The sequence below is a fragment of the Notolabrus celidotus genome, chromosome 3, assembly GCF_009762535.1.
Source record: "Notolabrus celidotus isolate fNotCel1 chromosome 3, fNotCel1.pri, whole genome shotgun sequence".
Classification (NCBI taxonomy): Eukaryota; Metazoa; Chordata; class Actinopteri; order Labriformes; family Labridae; genus Notolabrus; species Notolabrus celidotus.
Window position 1 is genome coordinate 8,885,342 of NC_048274.1, and position 21,866 is coordinate 8,907,207.

Sequence of the window (21,866 nt, forward strand, 5' to 3'; positions counted from 1 at the left end):
TTCGCCTGACAAGCTGCTGATTTATTCAGGTTTATCGCCGCTGTCTATAAAGTTTGAAAAGTAGCTGATTAGTACAGCTTTGCAAATGAGACAACTTAAGCATCACTGTGTTTTCAAACAGCTGTATGTTTTACAGAACAAATGCCATGTTGGTTTTATAACTGTGTGTGCACTCATACTGTGAAGTGCGTCACTTTATGAGCAACAAGTGTTTATTTATATCCATTTCTGATTTTCCTTTTTTGTTTTAGACGAGATGAAAGCAACAGGAGGCTCAAAAATGTAAGTCTGAACAGGTTGATTACCGTGTTTACTCTCCCTCTCCACTGTTTTCATATTTTTACTCACTGCTTCTCTTGGCTAAAGAGTTTTAAAAATGTAGGAGAGCTTCGTCCTGCTCCAGCAACCCTTGTAAATGCCTTTTAAATCTACCCACATATCAGGTTCTGGTATTAGCGGCACACTGGTTTCTGCTTCTGAAGCCAGGATCGGCATGCTGATGATCGAGGGGGTTGTTTTGCTGATTGAATTTTACTTTGAGCCCCAAACTCAAACATTAAACATCACAGTGTGTACCAAAATATAGTCCCGTCTGTTCTCAGCATGCCTTTCTTGTATCTGTAAACGCATTGCTCCAAACATGGTATATTTGTGTGTGTTGAATGTGTGAGTCCTGCATGTGTGCACGCTTGTGTGCACTGCTGGTATGTAACATGTTCTCAAAGTTGATGAGTTTATCTGCAAAGCCTCATTTGAATCACACAATAGCTGACAACTTGGAGCCAGTAATGAGGCTGTTTGTCAGAGAGCTCTTTCTTTCTTTTTTCTCTTTCACCAATTGGGGTCAATTCCCGATAAATAAAGTCCAGTGTCTTTTTTCTTTCACAGCTCTCGACCTAGATCCACAAATAATGAACGCAGATTTGTTGAATAATGTACGATAATGTAGAAGTTGTAAGGCAGAGCTAAGTGTTGTGTTGACATCATGCTGTTACAATGAGAGCGGATAACAGTCAAACTGACAGCTTCTGTATGAGACTCTTTCCAAACAGAGCAGGTCTAGACCGTACTCTATGTTCTATTATTAACAAAGACCCAACATCAAGACAGGATAAGATCCAGTCCCATCTTACAGAAAGGACTCAGTCTGATCTCATCTTAATCCACAATGAGCAGAGCACTTTGCAGCATTTAGCAAGTTACAGTGGCAAGGACAAACTTCCTTTAACAGGCTGAAACCTCCAGCAGGACCAGACTCATGTTAGACACACATCTGCTGAGACCGTGTTGGAGAGAGGGATAGAGGGAGGTGAAGAGAGAGATGACAGTGGTGAGACAGATAGTAGTAGTTGTCTCGTAGGTCCCTCTGGATCTCTGCCGTAGTCGGCCTGCTGCTGTGGACGTGTCAAGGGAGCTCAGGGACTCCAGAAAGGTCTATGGTTAGTAACTTTAATGTGACAGGAAGAGTTAAAGTAAGTGACAGGCAGAGAGAGGAGAGAGAGGAGAGAGAGGGAAAGACAGGATCCCAGGTTGTCAGTTTACCTGGCAGTCTAAGCCTATAGCAGCATAACTAAGAACTGGTCCAAGCCTGAGCCAGCTCTAACTATAAGCTTTATCAAAAAGGAAAGTTTGAAGCCGACACTTAAAAGTATAGAGGATGTCTGCCTTCTGGGCCCTGACTGGTAGATGATTCCAAAGGAGAGAGCCCTGATAACTGAAGGCTCCACCTCCCATACCACATCAAGAGTTTTTAGGTACGATGAGCAGGCCTGCATGTTGGGAGCGTAGTGTTCTAGAGGGCTAGAGCTCTTTAAGATTTGAGTTGGAAAGAGGGATAGAGGGAGATGAAGTGAGAGACATGATGGTGGTGAGATGGATAGTAGTATTTGTAGCAGCTGGAGTCTGGCGCGTCAACAAATCTAAAATTCTCAAAAGAGGTGAACAAAACTGCCATTTTTATTGTCGTATTACATTCTGCTGTGAAGATAATTAACTCTCTCAGCTTTGTGTCAAGAATAAAATGTTGGATAGTTTTTCGCTGCAGCAGAATATTGTTTGTTTTAATCATTTTAATTAGTGTTTTAAAAAACAAACAACACCCTCCAAATCTAAATCCTTTTGTGCGACACTGATGTGAATTATTGTGGACAGGACCTGATGAGTGATTTGGGGGTTTTCTAGATAATTCACTAAGACTGAAATGATGCCATTAAACAGGATTAACCTGTGATTATGTGTTTCATGCTGTGTAATGATTTCCTGGCATCATGTAAGCTTTTATAAACAGCATTTGTTCATCATTCAAAGCAAGCTAACATCGAAACAAACGAGGAGAGTCGGCAGTCTGTTTTCACACGTATGCTGCTCAGACATCCCCTGTATTATTTCACAAAAAGCAACCCGTGTACGAGTTGTGCTCTTACTTCACTGTAATGACGGCAGGCCTGTGAGATAATGTCTGTATTCAGTGTTTTATTGACCTGTCGTGTTCACACAGATACTGATGAAGCATAATGAGGAATCTATCTAGATGCATTTATCACCGCTCCAAACTCCCATCTTTTCATCGAGGTAGCTTTGTGCTGTTAAATATTTAGTCAATTCCATCATCTCTTAGGGCCCTTCATGGATTCTGGTTTTATCTGACTGCTCAGTGATGGCTTTGTTAAAATACAAATGGAGCAGCAGCCCGTGTTGCGCAGGGATATCCATGGCAGTACTCGCCTGGCCTTCAGATACGATCCCTCGCCTTGAGGCAAATGAGAAGTAAATCCTGTCCAAGCGTCTTTGCTTGCTGAAATAATACAACGCTAAATGTCAGCTGGATGCCCACATTTCACAGACTGTTACTCACTGTCTGTACTAATGGTTGTCTCACAGACTGTCAGTTTAAGGATCCAAGTTTTTATTCAGGGGTCTCTGAATATCTTGCCTGGCGAACATTTTTGCTGTGAGGCAGTGTCATGTCTTTGGAACAGAAAAATAAATTCCCTATGTCTGGTTTATGGCAGACTAATTTCACTTCATTTAGCATTTGGAGCATGAGCCCACCACTTTAATCCAGACCTTTAGTATTTCTGAAACTGTTGGCTGTATTTCCATGAAATCTGCACAAGCATTTTTGCTCACCAAATATATATGCCTCTTGAAAGCAGGTCATTTTTCAGTGATGTATCAATCAGTGTGGTTTAAGAATTAAACTTAAAGCTTGATGTGACTAAAATGTTAAACGCTGGATTTTTCTAAGCTGATGTTTTAAACTAGACATGTTTCATTAAGTCGTTGCAGCTTCTGACAGTCAGACTCTAATTGTTGTAATACTGCTGCAGTACCAGGCAGCGCCACAAGGGGATGCCACCTTCCTGTTTTGGTCTCTTTATACAGACTTGTTACTCTTTGAGGCTGCAGTTGTTACGATGCGACCAAGAGAAGACTCTCATGTGATGAGTTTGTGTTAGCTGTGCCTGTTTTTTGTTGTTGTTGTTATGTATGGTTTATTAATATAAGTTAGGGATGCACCGAAAATTCGGCCACCGAAAATGAAAGACTTATATCACCGAAACAACATGTCCAAAACAGAATGTTGTGATGACACAAGCAAAAACCGCGGCCAGTACGTGCTTGTCTAGATAAGGGCCAACATGTCTGCATCTGTTATCCGCTTATAAAGAGCCTAGAAAATGCCTGTGCAACACAAACAGAAAATGCACGGCTTAATCTCAAATCCAAGGAGTGAAATGTTTCAACTGTCCCCGGTCTCCTTACTAATAATTGGCATAATAACTTCTTTCAGTGTTTCGGTTTTCAGTTTGCAGCCTTGGTTTCCTCATTTTCGGTTTCCGGTTTTGGCCAAGAATTTTCAATTCGGTGTATCCCTAGTATAAGTGCTGTAGGGACCTGGCATTATAAGGTCGACTTTTAATTTCTGTATAACAAACTGTCATGTGGAGATCCCCACTCTGTCGTTGCACTGCTCATTTCTAAGACTGCTAGCTCTCTCCACCTACACCAGCCACTTTACAAGCTTGCAGCGTTAGTTCAAACCAAGCAACCTCCTGTCCATGTTTACAGGCTGGTTTAAAAAAAAACAGTTAAGGTCTGAATAGCTAATTTCTCTCGCGGCTCACACTGTACGGGGTGTGATTTTTTTATAACTTATTTTTGCTGATATTAAACTTACGAACTTTGCCTAAATAAGGGCATGGCTGACTTGATTGACAGGCAGGCATCCTGTAGCTGTTATCAAAATTGCTAAAGGCCTGCCTCTTTACTTCACATTAGCTTGGATGAAGTTAGGTTGAGTTCAACATTTCCAATATGGCACCCGGGAGGGTTGAAATCACGGATACTAGGTACATTTTTTATACAGTCTACGGTTCGAACGAGGGATGACCACAATTAATCGATTATCGATTAATTGATTAAGAAATTACTCGAAACACACATTTTTGTTATCAATTTTCCGTCACGTGGAACAAACATCATGTGGTCTCATATTACACTCATCTATCAGGGAGGTGTTTTAAGTTTAAAGCACGTTTCGATGTGAATCAGCTGACTGAAGGTGTTGCGCACAGCGAAGACGCTCAGCTGGCGTCAGGTCTCCATGTGCGCTTTTTAAAAGAGGATCAATACAAAACTGCTGCCAACAACAACACGGACACAAAGGTTGACAGCTTTAAACAGGATATTTCCACCTTTGGATACAACTGCAACAGACAGGTGGTAAATTCAGGTACGCTACGTTTACAGACCAGCAACATCAGAGCCGTCTGGGCTTTTCTCCAGCGGGACTGATTCTGACCCGGTTGCGCTCCTGGCTGACACCTGACTGAATACACATGTTTATTTTTCTCAATAAGAACGAGTAGGCAGAAAACTGGACACTGTGAGTCTGAAGTACTTTTCTGTTAGTATTATGAGCCTTCAGTTTATAAGATTATGTCCGCGGATAATATTTTAATGAGCCTGATCGTTGATATTCTGCGTGTCAAACATGTACTCGTATTCAATCCCGTCAGTTAGATGCATTTTGTTGCAGTAGAAAAGAAAATTCAGGGGGAAAACAACCTATTTGGCATTGTTTTTGACGTAAGAATAATAATGTTGTTGTTTTTTTCAATTAATCGATAATTGATCGTTAACATTTCCAAAAATCGATCACGGAGAATAATTAAAATGTACATCCCTAGTTCGAACACATTTTCCATGTTGGCTTTGCCTTCTATGGTGTCAATCCTAGATCCTTATCCATGAATTTATATTTCTTGTTCTTAAGCCACGTGTAAGCTAACGTAAAGTTACAGTACGCAACATTATTTCATTAGAATTTGGGACAAAATCACAAATTCTGATCATTGCATGAAACTTACATCAAACTGTGTTGTCTGTGAGCGCAGCCTCTTTGTAGTATATATATATATATATATATTTTTAGTATAAACAGTTAGCATGCACATAACTAGCCAATCGCAGCAACTTTCCTAACTTGCATCATCCAGCTTCCAGTGACTTATGTTGTCACCTCTCTCTTTCCCTGCTCACCTGTGTGAAACTGAGAGTTCAGCTTTTATAATGTCGTTTTTATATTTTTAAGTTTTATTTTGGGGCGTTTTTGCCTTTTTTAATGGATGGAACAGCTGAAGAGAGTGTGGGGGGTAGAGAGCGGGGATGACATGCAGCAGATGAATCGAGGCCGAGACTCAAACCCGCAACCGCTGCAACGAGGACCCTCGTCTCTGTACATGGGGCGCATGCTTAAACCATTTAACATTTTTTTTGGATGTAGAATGATCAGCTGTCACGTCAGTATTTCTGTCCTTAAAGTTTAACATTTCTTGCTGATTTGAACAGAAGAATGAGGTTGCAGCAATTAGCATGCATGATTGGTGCATCTTTTGGTGGGAGGGGCTTAACAGAGAAATCGAAGTTAGCAAATGGAGAGGCGGAAGGTTTTTATGTTGTGTACTGCTACATGTTTTGTTTGCTCTAATATGTCATATGTCTATCATTCTCCAGGTTCTCATTACAATCTACTGGTTAGGTCGTAAAGCTCACCTTGACGCCTTCTACACCGGCCCTCAGCTCAACTTCAAGGCCTTCGAAGGGCTGTTGGGGTTAGCCTTGTCCAAGGTAAGCTTTATCTCCTTTATGACAGTCCTGTGTTTATTTATTTCTCGTCTGCATTAACTCTACCCTTTTAAATCCAGGCTTTAGACGAGGGTGGTAATGTGTTCAGAGACGGCTGGGAGCAGGAGAAGGAGAACAACTTGCAGAAGAGGCCGAGTTATAAAATGGAGAACTCTGTAGACTGCATCGACTCTCTGGACTCCCGAGCCCTCCGCCCAAATAGTGAAGGTGTGTTTGCTCCTTCTGTACAGTCTCCTTAAATCCAATGATTCGTGCTAAACAAAGCAGAGACTTTAAAGTTTTCATCTCACATGGTCGTCGTTAAGTTCGGTCAATAATTACAACTTTTTCCTTTCAGCTTTAAACATTGTTCTAATTCAGTAAAAGTTCCTAAAGTTATTTCTCTTTGTCCACGCCGACCTTTTTCACATCGATTTCTTAGAAACACAGCTTTGGCTACGCTGGGAGACATCTTTCTTTTCAAAATCATTCTCTAATCCATCGGCTGCTGTCAATCAGAGAAAGAAAAATGACTCCTAATCGACTTTAATTTAAACTCGATCAATTTGAACTGATTTTCTTGGATCAACATGGTTCTGAAAAGTGCTGATCCTCTGACTCATTTTGTCATTACTCTGCACTCTGCCGTGCTCGGTCTGGGTGATAAACAGTCGCGAGTCCAACACTGTGGTGATGGAAGAGGGTGAAACATTTGACACATTGCTCACTAGAGGCTCGTCTGTGTGAAGACTCAGTCATCCTCTTAAGCTTCTCCTCCGCTAAAAGTTTTGTTTTTCTCTGTTTTGTAGCTCAGGGTTTTCCTCCACTTTATCTCCAAACGTGTCACTCCTGTGGCTTATTTATTATCTGTGTGCCATCTCAAGGTTGTGGGAGTGACGCCGAGGCTGAGCAGGTGTTCAAGATGGAGACCGCACAGCCCTCTACACAGCAAAACAAAGGTTACATCCCTCCACCTCTCCTTCAGAGAAAACAAGGACACGAGGAGAACGGAGTACTTGCCAGGTACGGCAGATTAAATCGCTTTTCAGAGTTTACCTGCTGCTACTAACCCACTCATCAATAGCTGCTACAAGACTTTATGAAGCAGGGTTTGAGATTAACCATCCATAAACTAAAAACAATGATTTTATTCCTCTGTCAAATCATTGTAACTCTAAGAAACATTACCAGGAATTAACGTCTGTCTCTTAAATGCTGGGTTAAATCAATCAATCTTTATTTATGTAGCCCCAAATCACAGACCAATCTCTATGTATTATTAACAAAGACCCAACATCAAGACAGGATAAGATCCAGTCCCATCTTAAAGACAGGACTCTGTCTGATCTCATCCTAATCCACCATGAGCAGAGCACTTTGCAGCATTTAGCAAGTTACAGTGGCAAGGACAAACTTTAACAGGCAGAAACCTCCAGCAGGACCAGACTCACGTTAGACACACATCTGCTGAGACTGTGTTGGAGAGAGGGATAGAGGGAGATGAAGAGAGAGAGTGTCAGTTCCCCCACAGTCTAAGCCTTTTTCTAGATGATTCCAAAGTAGAGGTGCCTGATGGCTGAAGGCTGGACCTCTCATACTACTTTTAGAGACTTTAGGTACGAAGAGCTGGCCTGCATGTTGGGAGCGTAGTGTTCTAGAGGGTTAATAGGGCACTATGAGCTCTTTAAGATTTGAGTTGGAGAGAGGGATAGAGGGAGGGATTCACTGCAGCGACTCAGAGAAACCTACAAGACAAGGGAGCTCAGGGACTCAGGAAAGGTCTATGGTTAATAACTTTAATGGGACAGGAAAAGTTAAAATAAGAGACAGGGAGAGATTAGTTAAGGACTTTTCTGCCTCACTTAGTTCAGAGTGTCTTACATGAATTTGTTTTGGACACTCATGAGTTAACAGTTTGGTGATTTATTTATCATACTATAGTTAAGCCTTTTGAATCTGTTCTCTGTTAAAACTACATCAGATCTACTTTGTTAAGCTGTACTGAGCAGCTGAGGGACGTCTGGTTGTACGTTTACAATATTAAAGTTCACTCTTTTCATTCTGCGAGGATGTTTTTTAGAAGACCTGAATGAGATGATTGATTGAAGTGTTTTTCAGAGCGTGTATCTGAAGCCAGACTGTAGCTCAGCCTGTCTGAGTTAAGGAGAACTAACTGGCCTTTGAACGAGCTCTTGTTGTGCCACCGTCTTTACACAGTTTTCCCTCTAGTTACCATAGAAACATTACTCTCAAGACCAAGTCAGGGTCTGTTTGGCAGCAGTACTTCAGCTGTCCCCTCAGACAGTCACCGCAGGTCAGAGATTTGTTACGGTCTGTGCTGTGTCTTTTTTTCATTCATGGATGAGTGTGCAGTGTTTGATGATGAATGCAGGGGGGTTCTGATCTCTGTGCTCATTCTACTAATTCAGCATGGAGCTGCTGTGTTAAGACTTCTGAAGGTCAGTGCTCAAATACTCTACCTACTACTCCTCTGCTTGGAAACTGAGAACCTAACCATCCAAGTCAATCAAATCTTCTCCCACGCATTAACCGTCTCATCCAACTTCAGCATTTTAACACTTAAATCATCCTGACTTCATATAATCAATCTACCTAAAGGGAAGTAAACAGTTGTGGGTCTACCACTCTTTGCCACAGCACTGAAGAGGTTCCCGTCTCCTCTCAGTCTCCCATCGATGATCCTTTCCTGCGAGCGTTGTTTGATGAAGACTCAGAGGACGATTACACCGACGCTGACCCGGTCCGAGATGACTTGTATTTACGGCGAGTGCAACAGACGCGTCGCCAAACTTCCACCAACGATGACTCTGACCGCTTCTTACCGCAGTGTTGGACACCTGAAGAGGAGAGTCGCGTGCGCACGATCCACCTTGGCTCCCAGAAAAGACCGTGGTATCATGAAATGCAAAGATTGAGGTCTGTTTGCAGCTTTTATTTTTACAGCTGCATGATGCAAAGCAGTGAAAACATGAAGACTCAGGCAATACTAATGCTGCAGGTTTCTACTTCTCTGAACTCTTGATGTGCAAAGCTTCTTCTTCTTGGTAACTTTAGAATGCAATGGCCAAATTCCACCAGATCCGTGTCCGGTCTATCTCCAATCCATCACAGCACCAGATCTGATAGGTGTCTACTCTAGTCAATGTGTTAACTTCCACTGGATCCGCTCCGCTCCGTTGCGTTCGGGCTGCGTCTCTGAGCCTTCCGGATCACAAGGTCTTCTATTTTTCATCTTCATCAATCTCAACAGAGCAGATGGAGCGGGACAGGAAGTCAGGTGCCAAAACCAAATGAAAACATCGGGTTAATTTTCAGAATAAAACAGTCTGTGTATCACCAGATTGTATTTCACTTACCAAAACAACAAACCGTCCTGATGAGCAGAGCCAGGCCTGGAGACAACAGGTCAGAGGTTTTCAGAGGACAATAAAGACAACATGGATGAGGAGAAGAGGAGAATCCTTGATTCAGTAGGTACCACGGGAAAACCTTGGTCACATGACTCCAGCTGTCCGGCGGTCCTGCTGGACACAGATCTGGTGGAAGTCTGATGTTATTGTGCCATTTTTTTCTGCTTAAATCCACAAGGAAACAAGCTCTGTGTGACATAATGATGTACCATGACCATATTTGTCAGCAAAAGCAACAGTTAGTTTTTAAATGAAGCTTAAATCTACCAGCAAACTAAATCCTAGTTTTCAAGCTAGTGCTGCTTTAACACACTCTAAACCTGTTCGTTACATAACCTTTGATTTTCGTCCCACTCCTCTGAAGACATTTTTTGAGTTGTGTTAATCCTGTTTTCCTCATTTCCTGCATCTCCTGTTCCCTTTTCTTTGACTGCAGCCATAAAGCTCTGGGTTCCTCTGAGCAAGAGCTGGATTTGGATTTCATTTCCTGTCTTGTGATGTCTGCTACCATACCAAACGTCTCTGCCGCTTCTGGAAAAAGCCTCAGAACAGTGTCTTAAAAAGTTTCTCGTAGCCGGGACACACACACACACACACACACGCACCTGTCCTGAAGCACAAACACAGCATGCTGTCCTGTAGATGTTTGTTTAAGAAGTTATCAGGATATCAGAAAGGTTTCTAATTGGTTGATTATTAAATACTGCCTGTCAGATTACCTGGCGTTTACTCCCTCCTCTTTCTCATCAGATGATGTGAGGTCTTTTCAGCGGAGTGACTCATGCTTCATGAAGGTTTAACAGATGACTCATGTTGTGTCATACTTTGAAAGTCATAACGGGATTGTGGTATTGCGTCAGCACAGATGCTTTCCAGTTTACTTTCTGTGTGAATACAGCATGCAAAAAATAAAGTGTGTCACTGTGGATTCAATAAAATAACTAAAATACTGAGCTGGATCAAATGTGTTCTTTACGACACGGTCTCCTGCATGGACGGCAGGTTTGTATTTCAGCTTTCATGTCATCTTTTTTTAATGCAACATCTATTTGGTCTTTTAGACTATGTGAAACCAGGTGGTTTTATCCTCAGAAACATGACCCTGATGATCAGTCTGTCTGTTTCTTTGGTTGTGTAGAGCATATCAAACCCAGGTCAAACCTGAGAGACCACTCCAGGTCAACCCTGGCTGGATTTGGTAAGTTCTAAAGTTTTGGGTCTGGTGTTTTGCTGCTTTCGTCTTGTGCTTTCGTTTATTCGTCTCGCATTCAGAGGAAATCAGGCTGCAAACATCATTTCATAAAGATGGAGCACGTCGAGTCCTCCTCTGAGTTTCCTTGGCAGAGACATGACAGCAGAATTTACGACGGGCTGCAAGAGTGTTTGTTAGCACAGTCCTGGTTCCTTCGATCAAATGATGTCACAGCTCTGATTTAGCGCCTGCTAACAGCGGCTGTAAGTTACTCTAATGTCACACCTGACATCCTCTGCTGCCCACCATGCTGCTATTTGTTTGTTACAATTCATGTCTGTTGTGTTATTCAGACAGCAACATCTGTCGCAGTTGTGCTTCTGCATTACTCGCCTTGCTCGCTCCTCGCTGCTCACACTCTGCTCAGGATTGTGTTGTTTGGGTGCAGAATGTGCTGCAGCTGTAAATACTGGAACACGCCGCTCTGTCTTGTGGAGTTTGTCACTTTGAAATGGCATGTTTGTGTAATTTTTTTTTTTTTTTTCGTCGCAATTTCTCCCATGCATCATTCTAAATCTGCTGCCAGGGTGACATTTTTAACTTCAGTGTTTTAAATGTCATCTCTTTTTAGTCTGTGTATCCATTATTTATTATCATGTCCTACTTTTATCCATCTGAACCAGGAGCAAATCACTGAGCGACATCCCGATGATGTACCCCGTACGGAAAGTTCCTGATGGGCACACCATTTACGATCACGAGGACTTGGATGCTGGCATGGCTCAAGAGTGGAATCAAGACAACAAACGCAAGTGCAGCGTGGCCGGCAAGGACAGCGAGGCTCAGTGGCAGGATGTGAGTCTAAAGTTTACAAACAAAAACAAGTCCTTTTGTGAGGTTGCACGGTCCCTTTTAATGGTCATTAATATGTACTGTCCCTTTTTAAATAAGTAAATACATGTTTTCTGTGTTCTTCAACAGATGAAGTTTGCAAATTTTAGAGCACTTTTGTAGATGTCAAGATGTTGCTGATTTAAATCTCGTATATGAAGTTTATCCTCAGCTTAAAGCTATGGTCTATGGCAGGGGTGTCCAAACTTTTTTCAAAGAGGGCCACATATGATGTTGTCAGAATACCTCAGGGTCAGTGGCTCCTACTGAGACTTTGGAATCCTAAAAGTTATATATGAAATATCTATTTAATAACAATTTTAAATTTTTTTTACAATAAAACAGTAACTAGGAAGTCCTCAGTTCTCCACAAGCCATGTAAACATTAGCAAACGTTATCTTCTAGCAGACAACATTTTAAGAACAAAATAATTATTTTCCTGCGTTCTGAAAAAATTTTATGCACCAAATTTTGCCTTTTCTGCACAATTTCATAATTTTGATCTTGTCTTGTGTCCTCTTTTGTGTCTTCTGACCTTTTGTGTTCATCAAGAACATTTTCACATCATGATAAAAACTTGAATTTGAAAACCTGTCAACTTTAAGAGTTCTTGTGTTTCTTCTTTACTGCTGTCTTGCAGAATCCCCAGAGCTTTGGCTTTAGACAGGTAGTCCATATGAAGCTTTTTGAGACGTTTCTGACTTGACTTTAGTTTTGTTTGTGCGCTTGAAAGAAACTGCAAATGTACACATAATTCAGAAGGTGATTAAATTCTTTGCTATTAATAACACAATTTAAGATGGAAGCTTGGGGCCATAAATAAATGGACCTTGGGCCGCAATTGGCCCCCGGGCCGTACTTTGGACACCCCTGGTCTATGGTGTCAACAAGCAGAGGCAAAATGTGCCGGAACTCTTTCCGTGGATTGATTTGACTTGACGTGTGATCAGTTTGCCTCTGCCGTTGCTCATGTTAATGAAAGTTAATAACCATCGTCATGGGGGTTTGACCAATCAGAATGAAGCATCTTACACAGCCGGAAGATCAGTAAGAGCGCCGGGTGATAAGCTGTGATAACCAGCTGCTTTGCTTGCCCATATGTTTTAATCTTGATTTTTTTATTTGTCTCTCAAGATATTTGAAATAAATAAATATATATATTTCTAAATGGACTAAAAAAAGTGTTATCTTTGGTTTCATTATTTTCAGGACTTGACAAAGTGGAAGAACCGTCGCAGGAGCACCAAGTCTGACTCCCGTAGGAAGTCTCAGGACAGAGATCATGTCATCAGCCAGATGGTGAACGGGCTCGGGTTTTCATTTGACCGAAACGGAGCACAAGGTGGACTGCTAAAGAGGTATGCTTTTACTTTAAATTTGACAAACAACTTCAACTTCCTGTTGCCACCAAGAACTTAACTCATGTTTGTATGAAAAGCTGCTAAGCTCGATAAGTGTTCAGTGTGTCACAGAGGCCTGATGTAATAAGACACCCTCCCCACACCTCCTCCCTAATCGTCTCTGCTTCCTATTATTACATCGCCTCTTCTTTCCTTACACGCCGATTCCCCAGAGACCAGCAGTCGCCGCGCCGGCACAACCCTGCCCCCCGTCCTTACTCCACCTCTCCTCCTTCAAAGTCCTCAAGCTTGGACCTGAAGCCGCGTACGAGAGCTCTACTGGCCCGCAGCTACGCCATTGAGGCACATTACAGCCCCACAGCGCCTCTCAGCACCCAGACCTCATCCCACGGCTTGGTGAGTCTACATTTTGATCTGTTTTGTGTGACCCTGATCTGCGGTAATGTGTCTGCTCATGTTTACTCAATAACAACAAATGCAACTTTTAAAACTTTAAAATACTTCTTTTTAATGTTAGGGGTCATCCGGTGGATCCATGCCGGTCTCTGATGGGATCATCTCAGGAGAGGAGACTCATTTTGCCTCCCTGGCTTCAGATGGAGCAGGAGTCACCACACCTACTCCTGACTGTCCTTTTAGCTCCGAGACCCCTGTCAGAGCCCAGGGCTGCCTGAATCCAGTCCTGCCTGCACCTGAGATGTCCCATTCCAGCATTGTCTTCACCAACCAAATCTCCACTCTAACCACGACTCTACAGCCGGTCAAAACACCAAGCTCCACCAGCACCAGGGTGTCCTCTTACAATACTCCAAAAGTTCCAGCTCCTGGCCCTGAAGCTCATCAAGCAGGAGTCGACCCTCTGGAGGATTCGTCCCATCAGAACCTTGAGTCTCAGAAAGAGGCGCATTGTGAACCAGCTGTGGAGACGGGCCAGAGCCAGCAGCAGGGTGCAGGCAGCTACAAGTACTTCCCCAGAGCTGGGTCTTGGTCCGGCTCGGCTAGCCTGCCTCGTGGATACAGGAGGTCTGAGGGCTCATCCCGTCTCTCCTCTGCCATCACTGCCAGACCGTTTGGGAGCAAGCAGTCCAGAGTGTCCTCTCTGCCAAGACTGTGTAACGTAAGTTTGACCTGATCTGAAGCTCTGCTGCTCTTTGATTGAACCGAATGCTCCCCATGTATGAAGACTCCAGTAAGGGACACTATGCTGTTTGCAGAGGGGCTATGGTAGGTCTCTTTTATATCAGTCAGTCTTAAAGCATCCCAGCATGGTCGAGCTCTAGTTTCCTGGTATTGACAAAGTTACATTTTACATGTTATTCTGCATTTTTTTTTTTTTTTTTTTTAATTCAGAACAAAATTTGCAGCCATTCAAAGTAACAAAGCATTTTCCAGAAAGTAGAGAGATACATCAAACAGGTATAACACAGTTGTCTAAACATTCTTATGAGGTGATAATTGTGGTGAGGGAAATAAATACTTTGTAAAAGAAAATTAAAAGCTCTGCAATGCCATTGGGAATAAAAGTAGTGTGCCAGGATTGATAAACAAAAAGGATCTTTTGTCGTATACATTTATATATATGTGTATACCCTCGCCTACATGAAAACAATTAAAAACATACCTGCACATGTACAAACCCACGTACCCATTCAGGCTAACCGATAGTTTATTTAGGATAGGATAGGATAGGATAGGATATTACTTTATTGATCCCCCGGGGGGGAAATTCAGTTGTTACAGCAACCCAGACATAAGTACAATCAAGAAAGAAGTTTCAATAAGTACAAAATAAGATAAAAAAAAATTTAAAAAAATAAGTACAAAATAAAAAATAAAAAATAAAACAAAAAAAAATAAAAAAAATAAAACAAAATAACATAAAAAAAATAAATAAATAAAATAAAATAAAATATTTAGCTTATTTAGATTATTTTACTGATCTCTCATGTAAACTTGTATCCAAGCTTACAGATTTAAATCATCACATACTAAGAAAGAAAAGAAAAAAATGATTTTTTAAATTTTTTTTAATTGAAAAAACTTGTAAAGTGATCAGTGAACAGATTAATTAAAATCAGCGTTGTCACTTGTGTCACAGTACAAACTCAAATGAACAACTTGGGACCCTGTTATTACCACCCATAGTGAGATATATAACAGAAAGGGAAAAATGAAGGGGCAGGGTCTAGCTGCTTGCATGTAAAACTTGTATTGACAACAATGTACAATGTAGTAGCTCAAGAAAACAAAAAACAAAATGAAAAGTAGCGAACACTCAAGGGGAAGAAGTGTCTTAGGTCCATATTTTGAGTTTGGTTGTAATAGGGTTTAGTGAAGATGCAGAAGTAGTCCAAGGTGTCCAACAACCTTTAAACTTCTGTTGTTGAAGTCCTAAAGCAAATGTGAGTTTCTCCACTATGAAAATATCATGGATTACATCAAACCAGTTCTCAACTGTGGGGGGCATCTGCTGACATCCATTTTCCCGTGAGTGCTTTCTTGCTTGATATCAGCAGAATATTGAACATGTATTTTTTGGAAAAGCCCTCAATGCTGTCTGGCTGCAGACCTAGATAGAGCGTTTCAAAATTGAAAGGGATCGGCACTTTGGATTCAAGTTAAAAACGTTATGGAAAAGGTGCTCAGTCATTCCGGAGCAATGGGTATTGCCAGAATACATGGTAATGGGTTGCCTTCTTTTCCCCACAAGACCTCCAACAGGATGTTTTTATTTACAAGTTTGTTATTCTACATTTTAACTTTAAACAGGTGTGTATTGGAGATTTCGGAAATACTAAAAGATACAGATATTCAGTGTCATCAACTTACAATCTACCACCCTGCCTTTTGTCACCCAGGGCAGTGAGATGGTTCATTGATGTGTGATTTGGATTCATTGACGGTAAGAAAAAAATAGTATGTTGTAGGAATGGGTCATGGTTTTCAAATATCCCAAGAGTTTAATCTGACTATTTTCTCATCTAAAAAAATATCTGATTTAAAAAATGTAATCAGCAGGTGCTGGTTAAAAAATGTTTTACCAGCACCTGCTTGTAATGCAGTTCAATGAGGAGAGACACAATTTGAATATTAAGGTCATTTATTACAACTGAATGAATGATGGAACTTGACAGAAATCTTTGGTGTAAGGACTCTATGGGGATAATGTTATGAGCTTAGGATGCATGAATTTGGCAGCTGAAGAAATCCCCCCTAGAGTCCAGACACTGGTGGTGGTGGCTGATGATCCAAGGAAATGAAGACTTGCAGAGATCAGGTGGAGACGGGGAGGTGGAGGGGTGCACACCATCAATGCAAGAAGGAACTAGCAGGAGAGAGAGACACATTTAAAAAGACAGCAGAGAGTTGATAGGCTGATGATAAGGTGCGTGCCACTGAGCTATTGGATGACGCCGCTGCTGATTCGCCAAAGACAGCTCTGGAGCCTGCAGCTGGAAGCGGGTGAGCTATTGAATGAGGGAGAGGAGAGTTAAACAACTGACAGTCTTCCTGTCTGAACTTTCGCTAGAGCTACATTATAACAGCCAAACGGTGGCTGTAGCACATTTGAAAACTGCTTGCTAACTGCTGTTAAATAACCAAAGAAGAAGAAAGCATAATACAGAGACTTGGAAAAAAGAACAAAACTTAGTCCAGGTGCAAACTTTGTTTGGAACCAATCATCAACAATGTAAAATTCATTATTTTAAATTAAGATAAACCAGCTGTGTAAAAGAAAATATTGCACAAAAACATGTAGGAATGTCACTTTAGGTGCCTGGAGTCCTGCGAGGACTGAGTTAGGTTACAGTATCTCTGAATTAAGAGGGCGGAAGTTAATCACACGGGACTGCAGACAGGTTAATTTGTTCTTTAATGTAACTCAGAAAGGGATTACATATTGTATGAAAGTCTTTGTAGAGCCTCTCATGGAATCCCTGAATACTTGTAGAGTATATCATGTATCCAGTGTGCAAAGGTACAGTATGTGGGTGTGCATCTTTCCAACATGACCAGATCGTATGAGCACGAGAGGCAGGAGGTAGATTGCAGCAATTACATGAAAAGCTTGCATTAAGAAAAAAATGTAGATAGCTTTTTTTTGTCCAATGACTGCAATGCACCATTTTGCATTGCATTATGGGAACTATAATGGAACTGTTAAATTCATACAATTGTATTTTTGCTTGAGATGGCCATCCCTAGTATTTTCTCTGCAGTTATTCTTAATGAAAGCTAAACATAACTCCATTAAAACTTCTTGACATCTAACTTCATGTTTTTGTGCAATTTAGCATTTTTTTCATCATCATCACCCTGAGATAAAACCAAAACACCCTGTTTGATGCATCCCTGTGATTCATTCAGCCTTTAATTCCTGTTTCAACTCCAAATGTGTCCCATTTTTTAATCAAGATGCTCTGAGTACTGGTTGTTACTGTGATGGACCTGATGGGAGCACAGCGATGAGGGTTTTGTAAAGTGAACTTGAGTTTTTTGGAGTAGGAGGACGAGCCACCTGCCAATTTTAATTTTATAGTCTGGCCTGCTTCTGGTCCGATGGACATTTAGTGCTCAGACGTGGGTACAGGGACTTGTTCAGAAAATGCCATGTGTGCTGGGAGGGGGGCTGAGTTTGTGTTACCGTGTTATCTTGGATCACCCTGCTCATTAATAATGGAGATTCTGCTGCACCGTTGTGAACAGTGTCAGCTGAGTGCACAAAAACGCGTCTTTATTTTCACTAATTTGTGTTTGTTAGAGATGTTCTGTTCCCGTCTGACAATAATGACATTTCAGAAAAAATGGTGCAATCACATGTCACCCTGCTGTCACTCTAAGCACATGTTGTTTTTGTTCGTCTCCAGGTAGAGAGCAACCAAGGTCTCCTGCTGAAATGCGAGAAAGAGGAATATCTTTCTCCACCCGCTGAATCCTCGCTCAAAAGACAGACGGCGACGGCCCACCTGAAGGGTCAATTCCAGACTGCAATCTCACCGAGGAAGGAGACGCACACGCAGCAGAATGGTAAAGATCAGGGGGAGGAGGGGAAAGGTGCCACTTACAGGAGCCAGAAATCCTTCCAGAGCAACAGCTATCATCATCAGCTCTCTAGCCAGACCCAGCTACTACCGCAGCCTTATTCCAAACACAACAAACGCTCCTCCACTCTCACTTCAAATGTGAGCACTGATGGCCTAAAGGTGAGCTGTATTTGTTTTCAGCACATGTAATTAACTTTGAACAACATTTCCACCTGCAATTGTGCAGCAATGAATGCAAAAGGCGTTTTTTGTGCGTTTCGACCGGTGGACCCAGGGTCTAAATTTAGTTCAGGGGTAGACAATCTCCCACTTTAAAAGCCCCTGCTAGTGGGGTAGCACTTTTCAAAGGTCCCAGGGCTTTCAGAGGGCAGGGCCTGCAATGCTGAATGTGTCTGATTGGTCGAGTACCTGCAGTGTTTTTATTCCGCCCGCCGTCCACAATTACATCACACACATCTGTGATTCACTTGATTCCTCTTTCTTTCATTTGTTTTTATTTGTTCTATCTTTTTTTGTATGTATGTGTACTTTTCAAAAGAAGAATGTGTGATTCACTTGATTTAGCAGCTTGTAACAGTAGTCGTCTCTCAGCCCACTGCTCATGCGTCTCTCCCGGTGTTACGGTTTTAAAAGTGATCCTGTAAACTGGAGACCTTCAGCTGAACGTGTCGGTGTTTGTGGAGTTAACACAGCTGCTGAAACACAGAGGGAGTTCCTGGGAACTCTGGTTTAGTTTTTTATTAAGATTTCAAAATATCCTCATCTGATATTTAATGATCGTCTAAAGATGTTTATGAGGGAATCATCCGGCTGAAGTCGGCAGTTAACTGGGTCGCTGTTTAAACCAAAACACTGTCCGATCTCTGCATCGGCTTTTTGAGTTCATGCATTATAACACCAACATTATTATTCAGCCAGTCACAGAACTTAACAGCTTCGACTTCCTGAGATGCTGCAAAAAAATATGCAGAAGAGAATTGGCCGTTTTTATTCTGACAATGAAAGATTAGTCAAAAGTTGTATGAATGATTGCTTTAAGAGATTTCTGAAATGAGCAACTAACATTGTTGACCGAACATCAGCAGCATAATTTTCAACAATAACAGATCATCAATATCCATCGTCCTGAGCTGCAGACACAACTGGAGCCTCGACTGCATGCTCATTAGAGCCGATTCTCACGCCTTGAAAGTTATAGCTAAACACCCATAAAGCAAATGTTTACATACTTCCAGGATTTCCCTTCATGAAAAAAGTGTCTCCATTCTACATAGAGATTTTCTCTGCATTGTTTTCCTCCTCAGGTGGAGATGATATCATTCAAAATAATGTTTTATCAGCTATTTTTATTTGTTCAAATAATAAACAGTGTGTCCCTGTGTGTGTAACGAACCTGTGAAGTATCTTGTTTCTGTCAGGAAGCACAGGACATTGGATCACAGGGTGTCGCTTCATCGTGTGGGTGTGTGTGTGTGTGTTTCAGGTGGATCACAGTGACATGAGAGTGAGCCTTACTCTCAAACCCAACAGCAGACCAGACTTTGGATTTCAGACTCATTGGGACTCTTCTGGAGCGAGAGTCAAATCCATTCAACCAGGTAAGAATTTTAAGATTCATCTACTTTCCATTAGCTGGAGTTTTGCCTCATTAACATCACATTTCATGTTACGATGACGTCGCACTGTTTCAGAGATATATGGAGGACTGAGGTCATTCGGGTTTACACTGTGTGGTGCATATTGTTCTTATTTTTGCTTCTCTTGCATGCACTTGAAAACAGATCAGTGATTTAAAGACGTTAACTCAGCACTAACAAACAGTCTCCACCAATACTCAGACGTAAAACAGAGGATCACCTCCCATGTGTCTGACTGATTGTTCTGTTTGGGTCCAGAGGTTATTTCCTGTTTCTTTTATGTGCATTCACTGTGCATGCACCCAACTACAAAACTACCTTACCTTATGTAGCCAATGACTTTAAACTCCACCGTGAATATTTCATGAGATGTAGGAGGATGTCTCACTTACTTGCTGCGATGTAGTTTTGGCATCCTGGCCTACTTTTTAGCTCTGAAAAGCAACCTTGTACTCGAGGGGTCTCATTCACTAAATGTTCTTTAGCTTAGCTTTACTGTTCAGATATAAAAACCTGAAATATTAATCTGATGTACAAGATGACAAGACAATGATATAGACTACAGTTTAAATAATATATAACTCCCCTTCACACAGAGGTATTTAATGACTCATATGTCACGTGTCAATCATTTTACAGCTTTCAGGATGAAGTCACGGTCCAATCGAATCAATTATTGGACAGAGTAGAGAAAAGTCTGTCTCAGGAAACCTTCCTTCAGATTTGGGATCAAACTTTTAATTTCCCTTCATCTGCTGTGCATCCGTTTCTGATGAAGGCGATCTTTGAACGACTACTGAAGCTACAAAATATAATTAAAAAAAAAACATCAGCTTTGTTTGTGTTTCACTTCAAGCAGCTCTACTTCAGATTAAAGATTCAGATTAAATAAATCAGCTTTTACTCAGAGTCCCGTGTGTAATCAGTTTAATGTAATATACACATTCCTGATGGCTCTCCTCTTCGTCTCTCGAGCCTGTGTGATGTCTGTGTGTGGCCCTGCAGTGTCACGCCCTTATATGGGCATTTAAGGGGCGTATCTATGACACTTAGGAACATCGAGCTTCAAACTTGTGGAGAAATGGCATTTATCAATTTAAGAACACAGTGTTCATGAATCTGACAGACTTATCTTAGAAACCTTAAGAAGAGGAAATTTAAGAAAAATCTGAATGTCTGAAAAAAATGATTAAAACTCTTATTATTATTACTTAAAATTTTGAAACAGTGTGTAATTGCATTTTGATATGGTTTTCCTTCATTTTCTTTTTTCTTTTTTTTTCTTTTTTTTATTGATATAGATAAGTAACTAGGTTGTTTTTATTTGACCCTTTTATTTTCCATTCATTTATTTATGTATTTATTCATTTATTTTTCTTTCTTTCATTCCTATTTGTTTTTTGAAGCAGATAAAATATTTTTCTGTTTTATGTGTAGATACAATTCTGCAAATGTATGAATGAATGTTGCAAAAAGATGAAAAAAGTCATTGTAAATCATGATGAAAAAGATGATGTTGTTGAACGCGGCCCTGTGTCTGCAGCCTGTTTCTAGAACAAATCTCTGAAGGAGCTACCATTTTTTTTATTTCAGGTTTCTAAGTGTCCTGTTTTTTTTACTTCCCTGACACCTGTCCCTCCTCTTCCTCCTCCTCTTCCTCTTCCTCAGGCAGCCCGGCAGAGCTGTGCCAGCTGTGTGTGGACGATGAGATCGTGGCTGTTAATGGGGTTGCGGCGGCCCACATGAACTACACCCAGTGGAAGGATAAAATGTCATCTTCCCTGCAAAGTGGCAGTCTGACCATGGACATCCGGCGCTATGGAAACAAGGGTAAGATAATGAGCTGCAGAGGAGTTTTTTTCATTTTGCTGTTGAGTCAAGTTGTACATCATGATTTAACCTTTTAGCTTTAACCAGTGGTCACAAACATTGTTTACAGCGAGGCCTCAGTGCATGATGACTGGTTGTTTTCATTAGATTGGAGCACCAGTGAGGGGAGTCATCAGAACCAGCCAGGACAGAGCAGGATGACCCTTAATCTGACCACAGCAGCGCCCCTTCTGATAGGTTACCCTGAGCACCAGGCCTCTGCAGACACCACAGTGAGAGTGTCCAAATGCAACGGGCAGACTGACAATGTGAGCATTATGAAGCCGGTTGTCTAATCCTCAGATCAGAA

The 21,866-nt window shown here is 41.4% G+C and overlaps 1 protein-coding gene across 3 annotated transcripts in view; it reads left to right on the forward strand.

Annotated features, from left to right (window-relative positions):
- lmo7b (LIM domain 7b) overlaps positions 1–21,866 on the forward strand; it is a 41,550-nt gene that overhangs the window by 8,955 nt on the left and 10,729 nt on the right. For 2 of the 3 annotated variants that reach the window (XM_034679766.1, XM_034679765.1), the window contains exons 6-17: positions 252–282; positions 6,019–6,132; positions 6,210–6,357; positions 7,014–7,152; positions 11,436–11,607; positions 12,854–13,002; positions 13,218–13,401; positions 13,523–14,122; positions 17,874–18,209; positions 19,534–19,648; positions 21,356–21,517; positions 21,665–21,825. In XM_034679766.1, the coding sequence (XP_034535657.1) occupies positions 252–282; positions 6,019–6,132; positions 6,210–6,357; positions 7,014–7,152; positions 11,436–11,607; positions 12,854–13,002; positions 13,218–13,401; positions 13,523–14,122; positions 17,874–18,209; positions 19,534–19,648; positions 21,356–21,517; positions 21,665–21,825 (2,311 nt within the window). The remainder of the gene's footprint in view (positions 1–251; positions 283–6,018; positions 6,133–6,209; positions 6,358–7,013; positions 7,153–11,435; positions 11,608–12,853; positions 13,003–13,217; positions 13,402–13,522; positions 14,123–17,873; positions 18,210–19,533; positions 19,649–21,355; positions 21,518–21,664; positions 21,826–21,866) is intronic. The other variant, XM_034679768.1, reaches the window with a different exon arrangement.